The sequence below is a fragment of the Dermacentor variabilis genome, chromosome 7 (genome assembly GCF_050947875.1).
Source record: "Dermacentor variabilis isolate Ectoservices chromosome 7, ASM5094787v1, whole genome shotgun sequence".
Classification (NCBI taxonomy): Eukaryota; Metazoa; Arthropoda; class Arachnida; order Ixodida; family Ixodidae; genus Dermacentor; species Dermacentor variabilis.
This window is the reverse complement of record NC_134574.1, coordinates 116,723,679-116,741,358: the sequence shown is the minus strand read 5'-3', so window position 1 is coordinate 116,741,358 and position 17,680 is coordinate 116,723,679. Positions and strand designations below refer to the sequence as shown.

At 44.0% G+C, this 17,680-nt stretch overlaps 2 protein-coding genes across 5 annotated transcripts in view; both read left to right on the top strand.

The window, feature by feature from the left end:
* LOC142587056 (sulfotransferase ssu-1-like) overlaps positions 1-4,171 on the top strand; it is a 59,422-nt gene extending 55,251 nt beyond the window's left edge. For both annotated transcript variants that reach the window (XM_075697941.1, XM_075697942.1), the window contains one exon: positions 3,382-4,171. In XM_075697941.1, the coding sequence (XP_075554056.1) occupies positions 3,382-4,125 (744 nt within the window). In that variant the 3' untranslated portion in view covers positions 4,126-4,171. The remainder of the gene's footprint in view (positions 1-3,381) is intronic.
* A 3,743-nt stretch (positions 4,172-7,914) lies between these two features.
* The window catches only part of LOC142587824 (sulfotransferase ssu-1-like), a 39,156-nt gene continuing 29,390 nt past the window's right edge, over positions 7,915-17,680 (top strand). For 2 of the 3 annotated variants that reach the window (XM_075699114.1, XM_075699116.1), the window contains exons 1-2: positions 11,881-11,961; positions 17,444-17,646. In XM_075699114.1, the coding sequence (XP_075555229.1) occupies positions 17,452-17,646 (195 nt within the window). In that variant the 5' untranslated portion in view covers positions 11,881-11,961; positions 17,444-17,451. Of the gene's footprint in view, positions 8,014-11,880; positions 11,962-17,443; positions 17,647-17,680 lie in introns of those variants that run through there. The other variant, XM_075699115.1, reaches the window with a different exon arrangement.

Sequence of the window (17,680 nt, the reverse complement as noted above, 5' to 3'; positions counted from 1 at the left end):
AGCGATTGGTGGCAGCCATCTTCTCTTCCTTTCGGAACGGGGCAGTGTCGAGCTATTGAGAAAGAAATCCAGTTTAATTCGCCATATTAATGCATCTATAACACGTACACGTCATTCTGGCGCAATGAGATTTCGGTGTTTTCTGACGTCGAGTTTCAGACAAGTGATTTGGGTGCAGCCTGAAACCTTTTCACCAATAGCAGAGGATGAATGGCGAGAAAGCGTCGAATCAGAAATAATTATTTTTCTTTTGTTCAGTCGAATCACGCATAATCAGTGTGTACATGTCATATCAGACTGGGAGCTATCCCGGCTTTTGTGACGACGCGTGACAGAAAGGCGAAACGGGGAAAGGGTGGTCCAAAAATCTTTTTGACCAATTGCGGAGGGCTTATTTCAGGGGCTCTATAACGTACAACTATTCCAATATGTTTTATTGTAATCTCCTGATGTAAAATGTGCGTAACCATGGACGCAACCAGAGGGCGCCGACCCGCAGGGTTGTCTGAACAGACCAATCAAACGCTCTCTTCGTTCATAGGAGGTCACTTTTGTTTGCTTGAAAAACGAATAACGTTACCTACACTGAGTGGCTTGTCTTATGTAATTGGCTGACAAGAGGCGAGGAGCACGCTCAAGTGGAGACGGATTCGGTGGGGCAGACCCAGTGCACTGAATATCAATGACCGGAGGAAGAGGCTGGCGTCGGGACCAGCGATTGGTCCGCTTTCCCTTGCTTAGCTTGTGGTGGCTGGTCGAAAATTGCGCCGGCATACAACGGAAGTTTAAGAATGCCGCTAAAATGGATTTTCAGCAAGGAATACTTACCAGAGCGAGGGCGTAAACGAGCGGAAAGTGCTGTAAAACGTTGCGCTGCCATGCCAAATACTTTAGTATACGTAAATAAACCCATGCTCTCCGGCAGATGCGAGTAGCCAGTGCCTGAGCGATCGGCAGCAGCCATCTTTTATGCCTTTCGGAACGGGGCAGCCTCCAGCTATTCAGAAGAAAATTCAGTTTTGTTCAGCACATTAAGACATCTTTAACGCGTACACATTGACGTTGTAAGTTTTCGCGGTTTTGTGGCGTGGCGCGACAGGCAGGTGAAGCGGTTGCAACCCGAAAAATTTTGACGAATAGCCGAGGGCTGATGGCGAAAAGTTGTCGAATCAGAAATAGCTATTTTTCTTTTGTTCGGTCCAATCAGGCATAATGAATGTGTAGACGTCATATCAGAGGGGGAGCTATCGCGGTTTTCGTGACATCGCGTGACAAACAGAAGTGGGGGTTGTCGAAGAAAGATTTTGACCAATCGAGGAGGGCTGATTGCAGATTTCGAATACAAAAGTTTGGTATAGCTTTATGTTATAGCGCCCCTGGTTTTATGCTGGACACGAATTGTGGAGTACTTTCTGGAAGCCACGAGGCACCAGCGGTTGCACTAGAGCCATGGAGGAGAGCACAAACATTCGCTTTTGGTGGAAGCGCTCTGATTCATCTCATCAAACTGTTGTTGACAAACCTATGATTCATCTCCTCAGAAGTGTCTTGCAACATTCAAGTGTGATAACCGCACTACGCCAACAGAAAAGGAAACTCAGAATTCCATCGGGAAACTCAACTGTTAGAACATTTGAATATAGAATAAAAAAGCAGAAGGTAAATATAAGTGAACGAAAAGGCAACTTGCCGTGGGTCGGAGTGGAAAGAACATAGTTTGCTTGATGCGCGTTAGTTGCTACACAGTGCGCTACGGCGACGCCTGGCTTAACGTCGATTTTCTTCAGTTCTTTTGTATGCACGCAGAACATAGCAGCGAGTTTGTTAGCCAGAGTACTCGTGACAATGTTGGCGGATGTGGAAGAGGCTTCGAGCTATGGGCATCAGGTACAACGTGAGTTTGGAGGGTCACGCAGCTGGCCAGTAAGGTCTCGTGCACTGCCTTACGGCATCAATATATGACGCTTTCTGTGATTGCAGCTAACAAACATTGAGGCACTCGGTTTCTCTTATTCTTCTTCCTAAATATTTAATGATGCGACCAGGCTGATTGCTCTGCTTCAGCGCTACGCAAGAAACGGGATTTGTGGTCAAAGAAGAAAGAAGAACGGAATAGGCAGCACAAATGCCCTCACCGCAAATGTCATATTCCTACCTCTTTTATTTGTGTCTTCTAGCGTAAACCTTTTAAGACTATATTACTTTACAGAAGGCTCAGCTTCCTATCTTCTATGTAATATAATTCACATCGAAAACAATCTAAATTCCGTGAAGCTTGTTCTAGTTAGTGGATAGATGCAGTTTAGTGGAAGACCTTAACACAGCCTCATCGCCCCTAACTATTAGCTGTCTGCGTCACCAGGACAAGGATGGTGTGTGTTCGTAGTAGGAAGATCGTTGATGAGAGGTGTAGGCAATATAACGTAGAAAAAAGTATACGATCGAGGATCTCAAGATGCCACTTTCTTGCTTTTCTGCATTTGTGCATATACAGTCTTCGTGAATTTTCTCTTGAATAAAGCGAATCCTCTTTTTCCCTCTTCTACGGTGTTTGTCTTTTGTCATTGTTTCATCCCAGGTTGTATTTGTGTTTCTATGTATACAACTTTGAGCACTGCCTAGCATTGGGGAGCAAAGATTCATCGGTTGTAGCGATCAGGCTTTGCTTATATCATGTGATTATGCGGCTACCCGCCTAACGCAAACGATTAATAAAGGGAAAAAAGAGCGTCACGGACCATGACGAATTTTTCTTCAATTCTGGGGCTTTTCTTTCGAGGAACCCGTACGGGTTTCCTTTGTAGGATTTGCTACGAACGGGTGGATACCTGTTTTTCCCTTTATTAATTATTTCTCTCCATCTTGCGGGTTTCCGCAGAACTACTACGTCTAACGCAAGAGATGTTCGCGTGGCTTGTATTCCAACATTGCGTTGGTTCATGTCTTTATTGTTTCTTTTTTTTTTTTTTTTTGCTTTGCATGCCCTGTCACAGGTGGCAGGAGACTTGTTGTCTACCAGTGTGTCGTTGGAGGGCGCTTGTTAACTTATTCGTAAAATAACGCTGATTTAGTGAAAATGTTAGGTCAAGAAACACTTAATATTTTCTCACCTTAGTTAAGTGCTAACTTGATATGCAGATACACGATTTCCTATGTTCCAATATTTTCGCTTCTACTTTTTTTAGCAGGCTTGAAGCTGATTTCCCCTACGCGGCCAGTGCTTCATTTGCGCGGATGGTCAATTTACACTACACTCAGCATTTCCGACAACAGTTAGCACTAATACAGGCAGGTGGCTGTATTTCTGTGGCGCTAGCCTGGCATAACAAAAAGAAGACTTCATTTTTCAAGTATATAACATTCAACTTGCAATATTTCCAGAATCTTCGAGAGTTCATGGAGAATTCGCCCTTCCTAGAGGCTCAAGGACTCAAAGCAGTCGAGAACATGCCACGACCTGGTGCAATCAAGACTCATCTGCCGTTTCATCGCGTACCTTACTCTCCGCAAGCGAAGTACATATTCGTGGCCCGAAACCCATATGACTGCTGCGTTTCCTTCTACCACCACACCAGAGCTTTTCCGGCGTACCGCTTTGCGGATGGATCATTCGACGAGTTTTTGAGTCTATTTCTAGAAGGGAGAGTAGACTACGGCGACTACTTTGACCAGTTACTGTCGTGGTACAGTCATGTACACGACGAGAATGTCCTCTTCGTAACCTACGAGAAACTTAAAGCGGACCCTAGCGCTGGAGTTATTAAGATCGCCGACTTCCTGGGAGACAAGTACGGCAGCAAGCTCCGCAAGCAGCCGGAGGTGTTGGAAAGGATCTTGGACACAATAAGCGTGAAAACCATGATGGCTTTAAACAGTCAGTTTAGGAGGTGGACCGAAGAGGTGGCCGAGACGACGGCCCTTGAGGGCAAGTACAAGTCGCTCAACAATGAGGCGGCTGATGATTTAATGAAACCGATGACTGGAGACTTTGTGCGGAAGGCCACCGTTGGCGACTGGAAAAATCACTTCAGTGCAGATCAGATAGAGCGAATGAAGGAAAAAATAGCTTCGAAAATACAGGAAAGCACCGTTATGAGCCTCTGGGAGGACGTCGAACTTCCGTGAAACTGAAAGTGTCTCAAATTCACACGCCATTTTTCTTTTTTTTATGCTGGTTCCAAACTATCCTAGGTAAGACTTGTGTTTCGGAGAGCCACGCACCTTCTGAAAAATATTTGTGTAGTGACTCTGACATTACTGCTACATATTCGCATTAACAAAGCGTAAGTCTTTATTGAGTATTTTGGTGAGACAAATGTAGGTAATGAATGCACTGAAATAGTAATAATATATGTTACATTGATTTAAGATAACTTTTAATGCCTTCGAAATGCCATATCTGTGTACCTGATAGTGTTCGAGAAACAAAGATTGACTTCACAATATAATGGCCTCTAAGATACCCAACTTGTATTGAAAAAAAAAATACATTGAAATCAACTGTCGTAGGTTGAAGTATTCCTGTCATTCCTTGCTGATTTCCATGTTTTCCTTTCTTTTTTCTCTGGCGAATTCCATAGACTCATGTATCAATATCAATAAATGTCTTAAACCTGTGATAGGTTTTCAGCAATAATAATAAATAAAAAATTCCTAAACATCGTTTTTGTATCGTTATTGTGTTCGTTATTTCGCAAACAGTGGCCAACCCAATGACCAGGCATCGTCTCTGTACTTCAGAGTACCTAAGATTGCTAGAACTGCTGAACACAACCACTGCATTCTGTTAGAAAACCCCAGCAGCTGAAAAGGTATGTGGCCTAAGTAAAATACAAGGGTTGAACTCTGAGCAGAAGTACCGGAGCTTGTTCCTTCAGTCCACATCTGAATCGGTCGTCTAACTAATCTCTGGGATGTCGCTGCTCTCGGCTCATAATAAGGGTTAGCTACCTCACGCAATGAAAGCCGTGTTCAAACTGCCGCTCCCAGTTTAATGATGGAGTTGGCCTCCCACGGAACACTGCTATACGGTACCAAACCTGACTTATTGGTTGTACGCGTACTTGTGCACGTACATGCCCACCTGTTAATATATATATATATATATATATATATATATATATATATATATATATATATATATATATATATATATATATATATATACATATATATATATACGTAAGCACACGCCTAGTATGGTAGGATGCATCGGCACACCCGTCGTTTTGTAGACCACGTATTCAAGAGGAGGAGGAGGAGGAAGAGGAGTAGGACAAAACTTTATTCTGGTCCCGTACAAGGTGTTGCCACCTGCCTGACTAGTCCCATGTCGGGACCGGCAGGTCAAGCCTCCTAGCCCTATCACGGGCGTACTGGACAGCCAGGACTTGTCAGATATGATCTGAAAATCTGTTGATTCCTAAAAACCGATTCCTGAAAATGCCAGGGCCAAGCGAGCCACACTGCCAGAGCAGATGTTCAAGCGTGCATATCTCCTTTTCGCATGCTTTGCATATAATATTCATGTCTGTAATATCATACCATTCCTTTATTTGTGCAGATGAATAATAAGACTGTTTGTAATTGCCTAAGTGTAACTGCTTGTGCTCTGTTTAGGCTATAGTGAGGGGGTGGAAACTCCCGCCTTTCCATATAGTAATGTTTTGTAATTTCACTATAGGTAATGAGCATCTCTCTCTGTATTCAAGAGTATTCAAGAGACCTCACCCGGCAGCAGCAAACCACCTTCGGTTCTTCGTCCCTAGGTGCACCAACTCCTCAACACTTACGGGAAAGCGTGCAGTTATGTACGATCTTCAAAGCGAACCTCGCCTTGCCATAGTTAGTGAGGGTTATTACGTACGGCCGGATATATATAAGAGTTGACAATAACTCCTCGTTCAGTTACACGTTTCCTCAACCTCTACTGCGCGTTCACCTCCTACACGGTGCCCGTTCGTGGGAGCCAAACCATCAATTCGGCGAGTCCGAGCAGCAGCTCGAGTAATTCTCCAGCGACTTTGACGTGAGCGATCCTGCAGTTTGGCCAGCATATGCGGTCGCTTGCTAAAACTCCATCTAAAGAAAACACATAATAGTGTATATATCTCTGCAACCGTACTAACAACGCGCTTCACTTTAATATCCTTGTGTGTGGAAAGCAGTCGTTACAAGAATATGCGTAGCTTCCGTGCACAGATAGTGCTGTTTTCCCGGCACGCATGGCACAATCGGAGCTAAATTTCGCCCCTTGGTGGTGGGAGGGGTAGGAGGTGGTACTGTTACTCGCACGCTTGCTCGCTCGCTCGCTCATTCGTTTGTTTGTTCGTTGGTTAGGGTTATTAGGTTACACTGACAACGACCATCGATGGTTTCTACGCAATTTCCTAACGTGTTCTCAACAAAGAAGAAACATTGTATTCAATGTGGTCTATCTTTTTTTCACGAATACAGAAACGCCCTTCTAAACTATAGAGTGTTTTAATTGAGCGTCTTTACGGCACGCTCCAATCCCAGTGGCCCCGCTAAGCCAAAGTGGAGCAGCGGGCGATTTTCACGTTTTAGTTATACGTTTAGCGTAGCAGAGCGGACCTTTCGTAGTTGCAGCACCCTCTGGCCAAATTCAGGGTAATGAAAGAAAATAAAAACACTTATTGATTAGTTTTATAGAGTAAAACGCATATATGTGTATATATAACTTATTTCCCCATGAAGTATCTAGACGTGTGCTTGTAATGCGTTACCAGTCCATATTACCAATGGAATATAAAGCGCCGTCTTGGGGAAAGCCACGTGATAGCCAGTGCGCTTGCTTTCTGCATCCAATCCAATCCTTTCTGACGCCAACACTAGCCAAAGCGCTGTGCAGCACGCTCCGCTCAGGCAGCTTCTCAGCGGACCATGTTCCTCGCTCCGCTAGCCCACTTACGGCTAAGCGGACGGTGCATGCGCATTCGCGCTTCCGCTTGAGCTGCTTAGCGTAGCGTGAACACGTTCAACTGAAACTCTTATGGAGATACAACATACTCGCTTCAGCAACGAATGAAATACGATATAGGTGCTTCCTTCAGGATGTTCTCCGCTCTCTCAAATAAGGTGTTAATTACCGTTTCCTTCCCATCCCATGTATTCTCCATGGCACAATTAGTCTCACTAAACTGTGACTGTAGTGTCGTAATGCAAAATGCTCAATGTATGACGTATTCGACATTGCCCGTTTGTCCCACGATAACTACACAAACGTTCGTTCTGTAGTCTTCCCGCGGTTTGGGTGATATCGCAAATGCTAGAAATATCCCTTTTAGAAACCACCAGGCTGAACTACACGACATGGGCGACCTTCCGCCCACGCCCTCATCGAGCTATAGGTAAGCTTGCAAACAACGAGGGTACGGTAAGCTACGGGTGGCACCTCGGAGATGCTGCACCTTCCCATGCATGTGTTCTCTCGTTCGAATTTTAGGGCATGTCCGCCAGCATGTGTGGGCTTCTCTTCGAGGGTGCTCGCCAAAGAATGCTCAGGCACTGGTGTGATCAGCTTTTCTTATCGATTTTGAAGCTACCGATCCGCTGCAGTCACACTATAATAACCATCAAATGTCTTACCTTGACGAATTACGTACTCATTTCCCAGTTACAGTGCGTGACGGGAGAGAGTCGTTTTCCCCCGGGTACGCGATAAAGAGTGCTTACGCGTTAATATACCGGTTAGTGTGCAAAGTACGCCATTCTGTCGTCAATACATCTCGAGTGGCTTGAATGGGTGAGTGTCGCGCATCGGCATGCGATAATGTAGACGCCGTTCGAGTGACTGTAATGCAATCCCTCAGTTGGCGCGTGAGATATAAAGATACGGATATGCACAATAGAAGGAAGGAAAGGGATACTTGGCATTCGTCCAGCTGACGGGTAGCACAGACGTCGAGTGCTTTCTGAGTAGGCCGCCGTGGCGGCGACGGGTTCCCTTCACCACTGACACCGTTTAAACGGAGCTGAAGTCGACCATTAAAGGTAGGTGTTTTGCTTTGTTTCTTTGTTTTTGAGCGTACCTTTCTTCCCGGTAGTAGCGCTAACACATTTTTCAGAATTCGTTTACCACATTGCTATTTAGCACGTGTAGTCACAGGAATTGACTCATGTAGGTGTCCCACTCACTTGGTCGTTGCGGAGTCGCTTGTTATAGAAGTGGCATTTGGGGACGAGAAATTCAAAGGGACAATAAATCATTTATCAATGAAAGAAATCTAAGTTTAATAAAAACATGTACATTTGTGCGGTTTCTCTTGATATTTATCTATTTACTCCAGGGTGTCCCATTCGGCACAGACATCTCGTAAAGTATTTTCTGCTTAAAAAAAAAAAAACATTGTTTCGATCATTTTTAGAAAAGGATGCGTCAGTTTTGCAGCAACGGAAAAATGAGAGAGGTTTCGGTCATTGGAACTGAAGCTTTTGCATGCATCAGACTAAATCTGAACATGACGGGCGCAATATTGGCATTCACTATACGCCTATTTTGAAAAGAAACACATTAATTGGACTGTTTGTTTGAGACGCAAATAAGTTTGATGAAATGAGCATGAATGAGAACGTTTTCTGTCCGCAACATAACTTTGAAGTCCTCAGGCCTTTTCTGCAGAAAAATGAAACATTGGTAGTGCGTTTATCAGCACTTACAGTATTATGCGTTCTGAAAAGACCCAGTTCCGCACGTCTGCCTTTGCTGTGTTCAAGAATATATGTGAACAGTGGAAGTGCATTCATTAATGTGTCACTGAACTAACATCAATTCATTTTGATGCAATGAAGAACAAAAGCACTTTCGCTTACAGTTACATAAAATGTTTGTAGCGGTAAACGTGTATTCCAAAATAAATGATAGAATTCGGCAAAAAAATCAGAGTGAAATACATGATCACGACTCCGCCCCTAATAAAACGGCTCTCACACGGCTCCGCTGCATATAAAATGTGAAGCTCAGAAGGTTAGCTATGCAAATACAGGGCTTTATTATTTGTTTCCTCCCCTGAGCAATAAACTGAAGAAAAGATTGTGACGCAGAATATACAAGGGTAACCTAAGTCCTCCTCGCCGCTACGTAAAAGATAACTGCTCTAACACCTCGACCAGTCGTACTTTGCGGGCGTTCGAAAACTGGGGAGCTGAAGTTGCAGTTGCTTTCTCCTTATTTCAAAGGGTTAGTGTTCGAAGAAAATTCATTAGGTATGTGAAAATTCTGCTTGAAGTTGTGAACGAAATTATGCACGTTAATTTTAATCCAACGCGGCGTGTATAAATTGCTTGAGCCGCTCAGTGATAGCAACATTTCTATTTGTGAGGCAATGTGAAGTGCTTGTGTATTTTAGGCACTGGCATCCCTGATTTTAAATCAAGCCGTCAGTACACTGCCTCAAATTTTTCTGGCGCAAACCAGAAAAGGCGTGTACCGACATCGAACGCATCATTATATAGAGTTTTCCGAGGCATAGTAATTGCAAAACGAAGTTTGTTTAATAAACACAATGTCAGCAATACGTGCGAAAAGTATAAAGGAAAACGCTGCCGCTACACACTATTTGTAACATATGGCGCGCACTGTGATTATGAAGGTAGCGACACAATAGCTTCATTTATAAGATGTACAGGGTGTCCCAGCTAACGTTAGCCGGAGTTTAAAAATATGCGAATGCCAAGTAGCTGGACAGAATCAAGGCACTGTTGTTTGGCGTCGCTTGGGGACACTGAACTTATTTTTTTATTCGGTCTAATTAGATAATTAGTGCCCCTGTATATCCCACGGCGATTAGCGAGCAGTCATGTCTTTTGCAGCGCATACAGCGTCCAAGAAGATGCCGTCATAGCGACGAATTTGAGGTCAGCACAATATTTTCGCGAGTGCTCACCTACCTTTTCGAGCGGTTCACAGATATTCCGCAATCGTGAAGCTTCCAATAAAATTACCAGCGGAAGCTGTCGCCGTAGTGTATGTGCGGCTTGCAATCATAGCCGTACAATGGGCATGTGAATGAAGGTAGAATTTTCTGCGAAAATTACCACAGTGATCTCTCGTGTTTCGATCACTGACTTACCACGGGAATTAGTCCTAATGCAGGCGTTTGCTGCTATATTTTCTGCGCTCTTTCTGCCTGCAACTTGCTAAATATAGAAGCAAACGTATTTTTCTAAACGCGCAAGGTGACTTGACTCTCTGAACTCGGATATATGGAGTAAACTGTGTCCTTTGTAAAGCATTTTTCTCGTGTAAATGAATAGTTTTGCATGACACACAGGCGTTTGAAGCAAGAAGGAGGATGTTTAGGAAAAGGAAACATACTAACTATCAATCCAATAGTGGCTTAACCACCATGTTTGCAGCTCTTGTTGACACTAGCTTGAAAGCTCTCTGTAGTAATTTTTGTAGAAATCGCTTTGGTATGGCGAGCTAGTACATGTATTTGTCTCAGCTTCGTCCTGTTTGGATCGAGCGGCTCTGTGGCGTTGCTAACATAAGGCGCACCAGGCTGTACGAACTGAACCCTTCGCTCCTACTCCAACCTCCACCCGGGGTTCACCGACGCGAAGCATCGCTTTTATACCAGCTGTGGTTGGGAGTGGGTTTCACAAAGCGGTACACCACTTTGAATGGAATGACCGGCAGTGCTGCATGTGACGTCTGCGGCGTGGAAAAGAACATCGAACATTTATTGCTCCATAATCATCGATTTGAGTCGGAAAGACAAACATAATCTATCACATGGCGTCGACTGAACGACCGCCGGTTATCTGTGCAGGTGCTACTTGAAGACCTCCCCCATCGCTCGTCGGCCCAGAAAACTGTAAAGGAACTTTTGTCTTTCTTGAGGGCGACTGGCATATGGGAACGCCTTTGACTCACTCACGCCCTCCACGTGCGTGCGCGATGCCACCGCGACTTTCCTCCCATTCTCCTCCCTCTCTGTCTTATATTTCTATTCCCTCTCTCCGGTCCCCCAGAGCAGGGTAGCCGACCAGACGCATTTCTGATTAACATCCCTGCCTTCTCTATTTCAGCCTCCTCCTGTCGGCGAGTAAGACAACAAACTTACAAATATAAGTGGGCAAAGTTGAATTTACAGGATGGGATGGATTGCAGCGTTAATCCGAAGACAACTGTGACGTGGCTTAGACGAAACGAATCACCCCGCAAGCAACTCGTCTACGGTTTCTCTTGTACGTGCTGTGATTCGGTGGCACTGAGCTACTTCATGCTTGCCTTCTGATTGCATCGGTGATCCATCCCGCAGTGTGATTTCCGCCTGAAGGCACGAAGTACGCGAAACCGGAAGAACTGCAGGGCGTGCTGACTAAGAACCACTGAATTGTCTTATTCGAAATATGGCGTTCTATGTGCTGCATACAGAGGACCTTCCAACGAGGAAAAAAAATCAGTAACATGCCCCAAAGCACATTCACAGTCGCAGTGACAGATGCGGTATTTCGATTTCCAATAAGATTAACGACGATGTCTATACGTACGGGTCTCATTATGTATGGGCCCAACGCAGCGCTCATTAAAGCGACGGTGACGTACAGCATATCATCTTGTTATCCTTGTTGAAAATACCTACAATAAATTTGCTACTTTTGCCCGCTATAACAACGATCTGATCACGACGCATCTTGGAGCGAAAAATACCGGGTAGTGTAGGATTAGAAAGGAGGCGGTCGCACGGGTGTGTGTTGTGTTTGGCACTCGCTAATTTTTATGGTCGCCTCGAGAAGCTGTAACGCAATTCCTTAGTCGGCGCGCGAGATGGAAAGATACGGACTTGCCTAACAGGAGGAGGGAAAGGAATACTTGGCACCTTCCCAGTTCGCGGAAAGCACAGACGTCCACTGCTTTCTGCGCCGACCACCCCGGTGGTAGCGGGCTTCCTTCGCTCTCGACCCCCTTTAATCTACGCGTGAACTCAGCTGGAGGCAAGTATTTCGTTTGTTGTGTCTTTCAAGGGCCTTGATCTTCCACGTGACAGTCGTAGTATAATTTTGACAATTCCTTGCCCGCAGTTCCATTTAGCGACCATAGTCGCAAGCATTCACTCGTGCCAGGGCTGTCAGCAATTGGTCGCGGTGGCCACGATTGCGAGAAAAGTTGCGAGATTCTGGGCCAAGCAATTCGAAGGGACATTCAATGGCTGACAAGTTGATAAGCTCCGATTATTAAATAAACATCTGCACTTATGCAGTTTCGCGAGGCTTTTCGTGTTTTGATTTTAGTGGGCGCCCCTTGTGGGACTGAATTTGCGTAACTGATCTTGCAGCTGAAAAGCACTTTGTTTAAGTCTTTAGGGAAAGAACGGGCCCCACTGTCGCAGAAGTGTAAATTGGAAAAGAGGTTGCAGTCATTGGTTTTGAAGCTGTTACATGAATCGGGCAATGTGAGCACGACATGTTAAAGTAACAATATATACTGGGCGCCCATTGTATCAAGAAATCTGCAAAATTATTTGCTTCTTTGAGAGTCAAGTTAGTAGTGTAATCTTAGCCAAATGAGTCTAAATAAGATAAGGGGTTTGTGCGCAGAAAAAAGAAACACTTTCAGTGCGAATTTCAAGGTCTAAGACAGGATGCGCTAATTCGCAGGCTTAGTTCAGCACGTCTCCCGTTGTGTTCAAAAATGAGGGAATAGTGGAAGTGTTTTCGTTACTGAATCGCTAAATTGATGTCAATCACGTTTGATACAGTGGAAAAAGAAGAACACTTTCAACTTTGTTTTAATTTTTTTTACTTATGTGTACGCGCACATCAACATAACTGATAGAATTCGCAAAATTTTTGGATCAATAAAGATGTGCACTAATCCCCATCATCCTTTTGTTTTAAAAGAGAAGGTTTCATAAAAAATTTTAGGCCAAGAAAATTACTTCTATAAGTATGGTTTTTCAGTATTTGTCACTTCAGATGAACCGCAAACTGAGTACTATTGGTTACGCAAAATACACTACGGTAATTTAAAGCCTCGTGCCCACTGCGTAAAACGTAGCTGCTCTAAACCACGCACGCTAAGTACTTCGCACCCTTGCGGAAACTAAGGCGGGTAATTTTTAGAGCACTTTGAAGGGAGAGTGTTAGGAGAAAATTTACTACCTATTTGAAAACTCCGCATTCATATGGCAAATCATATTTCCATTGTTCCTCTATCAGTGTTTATATGAATTGTTTTAGTGGCTTAGTTCAAAAATGTTTTCGTTTTCCATGCACCATGCAGTGTCACTGCATTTTATCTCGTGGCATTGTAGATCCTAAATCAAGCCATCGGTATACTTTCCTCTGGATTCTGGTTACAACTTGAAAGTTTCTATTTAAATGTTCGCCGATTGTTTAGCTTGACGCTTTACCAAGCAAGCTGCACTTCAAGCAAGCAAACAAGGAAGCAAGCAAGCAAGTAACATTTCTGCGACATACGGCACACAAAAACGATGTTTGTGTCATGACGACAACATCCCCATCAAGAGCACAATATAAAAGAAGAGAGCGAAAACGCGGCCACTACGCTGTTTATAACATAGAATGTGCGCCCTTGTGGCCAAGGTCGCAACGCGGTTGCTTGATTCATAGCCCCGTTGATAAGCGAGCAGTCGTCTCTTTTACAGCACATGGTGCTTCGGGGAGGTGGCCGTCAGAGCGACGCACGTGAGTTCAGCACGACGTATGTGCAAGAGCAGGCAGGTGCATCTTCGAACAGTTCTTGAGTTCCTGAAGCTACACAGTTTAAAAAAAAAACGGTAATAGGCGGAACTCCGGCGCAGATGTCCATGGGACCTGCAAGAATTGTTGTTAAATCAGGTTTTCGTAAGCTTTGTCCTTTTGTCCTTACGGCTCCAAATAGCTTTGTGACTTTTCAAACTCTTTAAATTTCATGGTACAATGCGCAAAAACTGCAACAACTCATCATCATCATCAGCCTTATTACGCCCACTGCAGGGCAAAGGCCTCTCCCATACTTCTTCAACTACCCAGGTCATGTACTAATTGTGACCATGTTGTCCCTGCAAACTTCTTAATCTCATCCGCCCACCTAACCTTCTGCCGCCCCCTGCTACGCTTCCTTTCCCTTGCAATCCACTCCGCAACCCTTAATGACCATCGGTTATCTTCCCTCCTCAATACATGTCCTGCCCATGCCCCCATTTCTTTTTCTTGATTTCAACTATGATATCATTATCTCGGGTTTGTTCCCTCACCCAATCTGCTCTTTTCTCATCCCTTAACGTTACACCCATAATTCTTCTTTCCATAGCCCGTTGCGTCGTGCTCAATTTAAGTAGAACCCTTTTCGTAAGCTTCCAGGTTTCTGCCCCGTACGTGAGTAACGGTAAGGCACAGCTGCTGTACAATTTTCTTTTGAGGGATATTGGCAACCTGCTGTTCATGATCTGAGAATGCCTGCCAAACGCACCGCAACCCATTCTTATTCTGATTATTTCAGTCTCATGATCTGGATGCGCGGTCGCTACCTGCCTTAAGTAGATGTATTCCCTAACCACTTACAGTGCCTCGCTACCTATCGTAAACTGCTCTTCTCTTCCGAGACTGTTAAAGATTACTTTAGTTTTCTACACATTAATTTTTAAACCCACCCTTCTGCTTTGCTTCTCCAGGTCAGTGAGCATGCATTGCAATTGGTTCCCTGAGTTACTAAGCAAGGCATTATCATCAGCGAATCGCAAGTTACTAAGGTATTCTCCATTAACTCTTATACCCAATTGTTCCCACTCCAGGTCTCTGAATACTCCCTGTAAGCACGCTGTGAATAGCATTGGAGAGATCGTATCTCCCTGCCTGACGCTTTATTTATAGGGATTTTGTTGCTTTCTTTATGTAGGACTACGGTAGCTGTGAAGCCGCTATAGATATCTTTCAGTAATTTTACATATGGTTCGTCTACACCCTGATTCCGTAATGCCTCCATGACTGCTGAGGTTTCGACTGAATCAAACGCTTTTTCACAATCAATAAAAGCTATATATAAGGGTGGGCTATATTCCGCACATTTCTCTGTCACTTGATTGATAGTGTTAATATGGTCTATTGTTGAGTAGCCTGTACGGAATCCTGCCTGGCTCTGTGGTTGACAGAAGTCTAAGGTGTTCCTGATTCTATTTGCGATTACCTTAGTAAATAATTTGTAGGCAGCAGACAGTAAGTTGATCGCTCTATAATTTTTCAAGTCTTTGGCGTCCCCTTTCTTATGGATGAGGATTATGTTAGCGTTCTTCCAAGATTCCGGTACGCTCGAGGTCATGAGGCATTGTGTATATAGGGTGGCCAGTTTTTTTGAACAATGTGCCCACCATCCTTCAACAAATCTGCTGTTACCTGGTGGTCCCCTGCTGCCTTCCCCTTTTGCATAACTCCCAGGGTGTTATTTACTTCCTCCGGCGTTACTTGTAGGATTTCAAATTCCTCTAGACTATTCTCTCTCACATTATCTTCGTGTGTGCCACTGGTACAGTATAAATCACTACAGAACTCCTCAGCCACTTGAACTATGTCATCCATAATAGTAATGATATTGCGGGCTTTGTCTCTTAACGCATACATCTGATTCTTGCCTGTTCCTAGTTTCTTCTTCGCCGCTTTTCCTCCGTTTCTGAGAGCATGTTGAATTCTATCCATGTTATACTTCCTTATGTCAGCTGTCTTACGCTTGTTGATTAACTTCGAAAATTCCGCCAGTTCTAGCCGTAGTGTTAGAGGCTTTCATACATTGGTGTTTCTTGATCAGGCCTTTCGTCTCCTGCGATAGCCTATTCGTATCCTGTCTAACGGAGTTGCCTCCGACTTCTATTGCAGACTCCTTAATGATACCCATAAGATCGTCGTTCATTGCTTCAACACTAAGGTCCTCTTCCGGAGTTAAAGCCAAATACCTGTTCTGTAGCTTGATCCGGAATTCCTCTAGTTTCCCTCATCATCTGTTGCCGCTTTCTCCCTGGACATGTCTCGCATTGTCCTTCTAACTTGATCACAAGTCATAGCAGGAGCCCCTGTATGCTGTTTATCACTACTTCCAATTAAGGTTGCCTGGCTGCACTAGTTACTGTAAAGGTCAGTATAAAATTCTTCTGATGCTGCTAGTATATCAACGAAATTTCTGATGACTGCTTATCTTTGACTGTAGCTATCTTGCCCAGATCTACGCCAAGTTTTATTGGCATAGGACTGGGCAAGTATGCCCTGCTCCATCTACCCTCTCAATTATGCTGTAGAATTTATCAATGTTGCCCTCTATCTCTCTTATATTTTCTCTTATATGAAATAACTGTGTAGCAGATGACATGGTTGTTAGTCAGCACTGCATGAGCCGAGTGGCAGAATATTTCCGAGCGAAAGATATGACGCCACTCAAACAACTCGCGAGCGGCGTCAAAAGGAAAAGTAGTAATCACTAAAAGCAGTGCAATTATGTCGTGAGGAGAGGTAGGACACAAATAATTGTGCAGTATTCTGTCCGGTGCATGTTGTTTTCTGTCTATACCTAGGTATTCACTTAGAATATTCCAGTTCTTTTACAATCGTGCCATTGCGACAAATACAATAATTAACATTAGCGTTTTTTTCTCACAAGAACCCCAATAATCAAAAAGCTTCTTTCACAATGAAAGATTGCAAGGGGGCCGTTTCTTTGCTATTTCGTTTTAATGCAGTACATGCGTGTTGTCCATGGTTCTTTTGGATGTTTACGCCTCCCAGTATAAGTAAATCTAGTTGTTGCTAACGGCACCCTCCCCCCCCCGGAAATAAGTTTCACAAGCAAGTCATTACACTAGCTTGGAGAATTAAGTGCATAAACAGCAGGCCACTCTACATCATACAAATTGCGGATTAATACGAACGAGACGACAATGATACGTTCTAGGCTCTTTTTTTCTATGTTTTAGACAATTTGACACAGCAAACAGTGTGGGGTAATATTCGAGACACATCACCTTCTTAGACGAGCGCTAAATTATACGTGGAATTGTTTGACAAAACATCAACAACGATAGTGTCCCTACCATTTGTAAAACGGGTTGCTATAATAACGAGATTAGTGTAGCCGTAAGAGTTGTAACAGGAGATGTATCCATAATAAAGATGTATTTCAGTATAGCTGTTGGTAACACTCTATCATGTGTTCTAGCTAAGTCTCCGTTTTAATAGCACTTTTTCCTACATGCATATACAGTTACTGTATCGATATCATGGTTCATATTACTATAACAGCGGTAGATTTATTTGGGAGTATGTTTAAAATAAGATCCTGGTAACCTTGGGAAATAGGGTTAAATAGGCAGAGATAAGAAGGAAACATACTATTGCAGCAATGATATTCTGATTGAATTTCAACTGCGGTTCTATGCCCTCTAAACTTGTTAAAAGCACGCTCCAATGTACCATTCGTTTTCTCTGGACGCAGGTTCCGTCATGAATTCGAACGGTGTCTACAGGGATGTGTGCGGCATCAACCTCTCCTGGGCATTCCAGGAGCACATCATAAAAGAAGCGCTCGCATACAAGCCGAGGGAAGGGGACCTGTTCGTCGTATCCTACCCAAAGTGCGGCACAACGTGGACGCAGCACATCGTCTACGCCATATTTAACGATGGCATGTCACCTCAGGTGAGCAACACTCCTGGCTGCTTGTGTTAGCGCA